This window comes from Mastigoproctus giganteus, chromosome 4 (assembly GCF_048544385.1).
Source record: "Mastigoproctus giganteus isolate SK-2022 chromosome 4, ASM4854438v1, whole genome shotgun sequence".
In the NCBI taxonomy this organism is placed as follows: Eukaryota; Metazoa; Arthropoda; class Arachnida; order Uropygi; family Thelyphonidae; genus Mastigoproctus; species Mastigoproctus giganteus.
The window spans coordinates 97,131,176-97,139,539 of NC_143578.1; the positions used below are offsets into that span (position 1 = coordinate 97,131,176).

The window sequence follows — 8,364 nt, forward strand, 5'->3', positions numbered from 1 at the left end:
AATTATGCTGATTGGTATATTTTATTAATTAGCAATTCTTGTAAATTATTTTTGGAAACCATTCCTTCTGCAACACCTTAACTCGATTTATTCCAACTCAGTCTTCTTTTATTGCTATATTTATGTTATGCTATAGCAACGATCAGTTATGTTCTAGTTTAGATTTTGCTACTTACTTGGCATTAAGACTGTCATTCTTATGTTATGTAAATTAATACACAAAACATTCAGAGACCTTTGTCTAATATACAAATTAGGTTTAAAAACAAACTGTTTTATACTTTATTCACCATATAAACACTTAAGACTATGGGATACCGATTATTTGGTCGCTTAGTGGATAAACTTTAAAAAAAACGAGCATACAGATGTGTTATATAACTAAACAGTGCTTGCAACCTCAGCTTTTAGCTAGCGAATTCCGAAATGCGAAGTTTATATATTACCAGCAAAAAAAAAAATCATTTAATTTGTCTATTCCCTCCAATAATGTGCTTTAACGTTCTTTAAACGTATTCAAGCTACCCACTTGTACAACACAGGTGGAAGTTAATTCCAACAATCAGTTGTTCTCTGGCAGAATATAAATTTCCGGAAATATATATTTGTATGTTCTCTTGCTGGCATTTCGTATTTGCAAGAATGGCCTTAAAAGACTGTCCTCTGATAGCTGGTGATTAACACAATGAAGTGTATCCATCGATATTATTATTAGCCATATGGTGCAAGGAAGCCTGAGGCTCATGCTGCACCAGCCAAAAAAAAAAAAAATTCCCAGAGAGAGAGAAGTAGAAAGAAATCACCAAGAAAGAGAAGAATGATGATATTAAGCTCCGGACCATGGGTGTGCCAAACCCATACTCACCAGATGTGAGCTCCTGGGAAAGGGCGATGTCCTGTATATCGGAAGCTACGCTCTGTTATGAGCAATTTTAGATCAGTAATTTACTAAAGTGTAAGACTATTGAAAGTCTAGTGATAGGAGGTTAATATAATGTTAATAATGTGGAACAAAAATCGTTTTTCAAATCCACCAGGCTGACGCCAAAGATACTATTCTGAAGGAAACGAGATAATGCATAATCATAGCTCTGCGTAGACACAACATTCATCCCTTCACTACAACCTCCATAACTGATGGTCATCTCTAACAAGTTTATATCCAACCTATTTCTCCACATTAATTTTCAGAACCCACTAACATGGGTTCCGAAAAATAAATGTGGAGAAACTCAAACATGGTGTCGCAAAAAATAAGTGATGTATTCCCCTTGGTATCGAGTCACATGCATTTCATTTGCAGGACTAGCTTAATACATCACTATAGTGTCAGTTTTTCGAATTTTTCTTGTCATGCATTCATTACTTTATGATCTGTCACGAGTTCGAAATTTTTTTCCTGTTTTTAACTCTCTCTCTCTAAGCTACCAAAATGGTACATTTCAACGCTAATTACACTTTGTACGGCCCTCAAAAGTTCCAGGACTGACTTGATTTTAACGCGAAACTTCCCAGCTGAATTGAAGTTACTATTACTATGACTAGTCATGTGTGAGAATGGGTTCCAAAAAAAGTAATTATTAAATTGTGTTTCATGTTGGGTAGAAATGCTGCCGGGACTCGCAACCTTTCGTCGTGAGTAGGAAGATTTCATTATCCATCTCGTAATTGAATTTACAATTAGTAAAGTTCATTCAATTATGGCCAAACTTTTCATACATAACACTTTACTGGCAACATCTTGGCATATGGCCTCTAAGAACAATTAACTTAATTATGTCAAGGTATTAGAAATCTAGAAGCAATTACAATACATGCAGCTAATGTTTTCCTGTTTCTTTCCTCATTACTCAATTTTCGTGAGTTTTCCTTTAAAAATCTAGAAATAAGAATAATAATGGGCACTTTGAAACGCGAAATGCTAACTTTTTGACTAGTTATATTGTTCTAAAATCTGCATTTCAGAAAAATGAAATACAGTATTTTACAATGTTTCTACAGTAAATATAGTAAAGAATATAAAATGCTTATTTACTATTGAGAGACATTATGCAAAAATGTGTACATTTTTTCCAACGCATCAGTCTCAAAAAATGTGCAAAATGTAAAATGTTTGCTGAACTTTCTAAAACGGGACATGATGTCTTTGTGTGTGTGTGTGCTAGATGCCTACAGTGTCAAGAAATTAGGCACCAACTTAGCGTTCTGATTGGCGTCTATGACAGCTTGAGGTGTAGGGTAAATGTCCTCGAAGAAATTAATGAGGGGCCCATCAAGCTCTCAGCTACCCAACTCAACGGCAAAGCTCACTCCTGTGCATCAGGCAACACAGAGGCAATCTCCAAGGCAGAATGCGCTGGTCCCAAAATAATTAGTTATTATTGGTGATTCTATTGTCAGGGAGACGGGGAATATACTATTCAAAAAGGATAGGTGGAACAGGGCCAGTGTATGTCTGCCAGGGGTAAGAGTTGATGACGTTGTAGAGCAGATATCATCTTTTAAGGGCACAAAAGGTGATATTGTTGTACACGTTGGAACAAATGACATTAAGAGTACGAGATCTGCAGATTTACTCAACAAGTACAGGTCAACGTTGAAAAAAAGTCGCTAGTTAGGGTTGAATGGAAAAGTGTCTGCAATTCTGCCCAGGCACGATAGGAGGGAGTATATGATCAGAGCCTTGTCGATCAATTCGGCCCTGGAGAGATTGCGTAAGGCTCAAGTGGTACAATTTTTTTTCAGCCTGGTCTGTGCTTGTTGACCGGAGAGGGACGGAGTACACTTAAGGAGTACACTTCTACAGGGACGGAGTACACTTAAATAGAAAGGGTGTAAAAATATTTGCTGATGCTATCGAGGCAGTGCTAGGTGGGTCGGAAAAACTGCTAACTAGGGGGGGGGATACACAGACTAAAAGGTTAACAGTGGTCGCCGGCAGAGGCAAAAGTGATTCTTGCACTGCTTCTATTCAGCTGCTGCTCATTTCCAGGCTGCTGCTCATTCAGCACTGCTGAATGAGCAGCAGCCTGGAAAGCAAGGCAATGGAGATTTCCAGGACTGTTGGGAGTCATAGTGGAACAAATAAATACATGGGCTGTGTTAGGGTAACTAAGAACAGAAACAGGTGCATGTATACTTGCATGCACACCAATGCTAGGAAAACAGTTAATAAATTTGATGAGCTTGAAGTGCTAGTCAAGACATCAAAGGCAGATATTGTTGGGATATCAGAGACGTGGTGTCACACAGATATAAGCAGTGCAGAATTGGAATTTGGGGAGTACAATGTCTACAGAAAGGATAGGAAGGGAGCAGGGGCTATGGTGTTAGTCAAGAAACACAAAATCTAAGGAAGCGGCATCCAATTGATGTTGGTGGACAATGCAACATTGAGTCTGTTTGGTGTGACATAAGCACTGGGAAAGGGAAAATGAGAGTAGATATGTGTTATAGGCCTAATGAATTTGGCGAGTATAATGAGCAGTTGTGCAGAGAAATAAGAGTGGGCTAGTAAATCAGTGTCTTATAATAGAGGATTTTAACTTTTAGAATGAGTATTTCGCACACTAGCAAGACTTTTGGGGATTTATCGGATGACTTTTTTCTACAGCAACATGTTCGAGAGGCAACTAGAGGGAGTAATACTCTTGATCTGATTATCAGATCAAGATAATCAGATCAAGAGTATTATTCATGCATCAGATCATATTCATGCATTAAGAATTTAGATAAAGGAACCACTGGATGACAGTGATCACAATATACTCATGTGGGAATTACAGATGTAACTACCATCAAGGCTAAAGGGAAGGGCTTTTGCTTTCGTAAAGGTGACTACAGACAGCTTTTAAATTCTGTACAGTGGGATTAACTGATGACGTTACTAACGTTGAATTCTATATGGGAAGCCTTCAGGGACTTCATTTTGGAGGCTACTATGCTTTTCATTCCAACTAAGAAATACTGTTCAAGATTTAGGCCTAAATGGATGTCAGATGAACTAATGAGGCTCGTGGCAGAGAATAAAAATGTATAGGATGCATATAAAGTATCAGGTGACACAGAAGCCGATGGCAGATATAAACTAGTATATAATCAAGTTACAAAGGAGGTTAGGCAGGCGAAGGCAAATTACGAGAAATCGTTGGCAAAGGATGCAAAATAAAAACAACAAAGAGTTCTTTCCTTATGTAAACTCTAGAAAGAAAGGGATAAATCAGATTGGACCACTTAACACAGATGGGTTGACTATTGATGATGATATTCAGGTAGCTGAAAAACTGAATGAGTATTTTGCATCTACGTTCAAACACGAGGAGTTATTCAATGAGGGGGAGTGCCAGACATTTATCAAACTCTTACAGGGAGCTAAGTGATTTTGCAATAACTGAGAGCAAAGTGGAGGAGAAATTGTTGAAGTTAAACATAAAAAAGGTACCTGGGGGTGGACGGGATCTATCCAGTTATAATAAAGGAGGCAGCAAAGGAAGTAAGTAAACCCATATCCATAATTATGAAAGCTTCCTTGGACTCAGGGGAGGTCCCCATGGACTGATGTGTGCAAATGTATCACTAATTCACAAAGGGGGTTCGAAAGGTGACACAGGTAACTATAGATCTTTCAGTTTAACTTGTGTTCCGGAGAAATAATGGATCACTGGTTAAAGAAGCATTGCAGGATCATCTAGACAAGACTGCAGTAATAGTTAAGACACAGCATGGGTTTGTTAAAGGGAGGTCTTTTCTGACCAATTTGATTGGATACTATGATGTGGCCACAAAGGAACTGAATGCCAAAAATAATTTTGATGTCATATACTTGGATTTCAGGAAAGCTTTTGATACTGCACATGGAAGCCTGCTGTACAAATTGAAGAGGTATGGCACTGAGGGTAAGTTGCTACAATGGATAAAGGGATGGTTGAGTGGGAGACGACAGAGAGTGGTAATCAATGGACACTGCTCTTCGTGGACATATGTTATTAGTGGACTTCCTCAGGGTCCAGTGTTGGGCCCATTGTTGTTTTGTGTATTTATCAATGAAGGTATATCAGGCTTAATGTCCAAATTTGCAGATGATACAAAGGTTGGCAGGGTTGTTAACGACAGTAAAGACAGTATGCTACTCCAACTGGATCTAGATAAGTTGGGAAAATGGGCTGAAAACTGTCAACTGAAGTTTAACATTGACAAATGCAAAGTACTGCATATGGGTAGCAATAACCGAAGAGAAACGTACTAACTGTGTGATACTACACTCAGGGAAGTAGAAAGTAAAAATACCTGGGGGTAATTGTGTAGTCAAATATGAAGTTCGCTGAGCAGTGCAGAGGGGCTACCAGGGCAGGTCATGGAGTCTTGTCAATGATATATAGGAATAGTGCTAGCAGGGAGAGGGAGGTGATTATCCCTTTGCACAAAGCAATGGTCAGGCCACACCTAGAGTACTGCATACAGGTCTGGAGGCCTCATTTTAGGAAGGATGTAGAGTTGCTAGAACAAGTACAAAGAAGGGCAACAAGATTGGTGAGGGGAACAAAGGGGTGCTCTTACCAAGAAAGGCTTAAGTTCTGCAAATTGCAGCGCCTGGAGACTAGGCACTTGCGAGACGATCTGATTGAGGTGTATAAGGCCTTGAATAGATTAAGCAGGCTCGATGCTGATGGAGTCTTCCTCTTGCTCAGATTACAAACCTGAGGGGGGAGCACAGATTCAAACTGAAGAAAGACAGTTGTAGAATAGATGTGCAGAAATTTGCCTTTAGCGAGGAGCGGGTAGTTGATTGGTGGAACAGACTTCCATCTTTTGTTGTGGGTGGAAGTTGATAGTCTAAATAAATTTAAGGCTCAGCTGGACAGGCATTTGGAAAGAATGGAGGGGTGAAATGGGAGGCTTTTTTTTTTTTGGCTGATGCTGCATAAGCTTGCTTTCTTGCATCGTATGCCTCTACTTATGCTATCTCAGCATGATAGTACTGTTTAAAGCGGAATACCAAAGCAACTTGTGAAGAGAAAGAAGAAAGTGTTGCAAAGGACAATAAACAGCACCCCTGATGTATGAAAAAAAAATGTTTATCTGAAGTGGTGAAATTAAGGAAACTCCTTTCTTGATATGATACGAGGGTTTTAAGTACATTTGTAAGCGTAAATAGGAAAAGGGTTCCTTTCCTTGTTTACAATCAAAAAACCAAATGTTGAGTTAATTGCTAAATGGATGCAATACCAATGCAACTCATTGAAGGTACATGTAATATATGTGGCATTTTTTTAAATTTTGCTTTTTTTCTGATAATCAATAAAAAAAGCTTAGTTTCTTCAATTGAAGCAGTGCAATATATAAGGTAGGTAGGCAACTTGTGCATCAGGCATGCTGTATTTTCATTGAAACGCAATTTACGAAATACCCCTTGAACTTAAATGCAATGAACTTGATAAAAATATTTATTTACCATTTATTTTTAATTCTGTAAAGTTTTTAAACGGATAATATAAATGTAAAATAATTATTCGTTACCATTTAACTTACTTATTTGGTTAAACGGGTATGCCATGTGCACGTCTAGATCGGATATGTGCAGTAAAAGCAGGGTTGGGCCGTCTCGAGGGTGAAAGGGATGCACTGCACCCGGGCGCACACGTTTAAGGGGCGCCTGAAAATCTGAAACTTACATATACACATATGAAGAAAATTTTAAAGGAGGCGCCAAATTTCATTTGGCGCCCGGGCGCAACATACTCTAAGAACGCCCCTGAGTATAACATTCACTATTCTAATATCAGCCCAGGAATCAGTCACTAGTCATCCTGAAGCAGCAGTATCTTGTATATTTCCCGATTGTCAGTGTCTTAACTGTCCATGAATAAACGTAACAGCCAGCACGAGAACCTCCAAATTCCAGAAGGTTAAATAAGGATGCTTATGAATGTCAAGAAAGATTTAGAAGCAAGTCAGCAAACTAAAGCTAAGCAAGAGTTAGAAAAGAGTTTATCAGATTTGACTGAGTTTTAAACTCATTTATGTAACTTAAATTCTTTTGAATTGGAATACTGTCCACAAATATGACCAGTTTTTTTGCATATTAATATATAGAAGATTAACACATCGTTTACTACGGGGTTGGAAAAAATACTGGTAACACCTGTGCAAAGAGTTACAGGTATGCACTAATACGATGTTGGGCCACCCTCTCCTTTCGAAACAGCTTGTATTCTATGTGGAAGAAATGCATATAAATCTTGAACTGAGTTAAGAGAAATACTTGACCATTTTTCATGGAGGAATGTTTCAAGCTCCTTGGGTGATGAAGGTGGAGGAAATCCGCTTCTCATCCTCCTCTCCACATATGCCCACAGCGGCACAATAACGTTTAAGTCTGGTGATTTTACAGGCCATGGGAGGGGCTTAGTCTCAGTTTCATGCTTCTCATCCCAAGACGGACATATTTGGCTGTGTATTGGAGCATGATCACCTTGAAACATGGCATCGTTTGTGGGAAACAGTATTTGCACTATGAGATGAACATGGTCACGCAGAATATCAAGGTAGTTAGCAGTAATTTGTCCGTTTAAGTTAATAATAGAACCTAAAGAATACTAAGATATTGCTGCCCAAACCACTCTTGATCCTCCTCCTCCTCCATGTTTGACGGTTGGCACAAAATAGTCAAGGTGATGCGCTTCCTTTGGCATTTGCCGAAGGTAAATTCTCCCTGATGTTCTAAAAAGTTTGAATAATGATTCATCTAAAAATATTATTTCCAATCATAAGTGTCCAGTTTTTATACTCCTTACACCACTGCATCCTCTTTATAGTATTACCATCAGTAATGGGTGAATTGACAATAGCAGCTCTTCCTAAATTTCAGCTTTATGAAGTTCTAGCCGAACTAATTTGGTAGAAACTGAATTTCTGAGCCTCATATGCAAGTTCAGTTCTACAGTTATTTTTGAGGCAGTAGTTTTATGTTTTCGAGATACAGTGCTCTGCGGTCTCTTTCAGTCAGTTTAGATTTTTTGCCACAATTCTTATCAGACTGTTTTTCCATACTTAGTGAATGCAGACATCACTTTCGATGGAGTCACTCTGAATACATTAAACAAGTTTTAGTCATCGATGCCCAGCTAAAAGTGCACCAACAATTTGACCTCTTTGGAATTCAGACAGGTCGTTCATTTTCTTCATGTATATTTTTACATCACCTCTAAATAAATATCAGTTGTTATCATTTTTTCTTCACAGCACTACCTGAAAGAACCAAAAAAAAATCATTACTGCATACTCATAAATACGTCATACAGCCATTACAAAAACTGCTACTTTCATATCATGTTTTTCCATTATTTTCGCACCCCCTGTATGTTG

The 8,364-nt window shown here is 38.4% G+C and overlaps 1 protein-coding gene across 1 annotated transcript in view; it reads right to left on the minus strand.

Annotated features, from left to right (window-relative positions):
* Nucleotides 1-7,481, minus strand: part of LOC150086928 (protein Wnt-2b-A-like) — a 123,600-nt gene extending 116,119 nt beyond the window's left edge. Inside the window, exon 1 of the mRNA XM_090372327.1 lies at nucleotides 7,174-7,481. Coding sequence (XP_090228453.1) covers nucleotides 7,174-7,481 — 308 coding nt within the window. The remainder of the gene's footprint in view (nucleotides 1-7,173) is intronic.
* Between the last annotated feature and the right edge of the window lie 883 nt (nucleotides 7,482-8,364).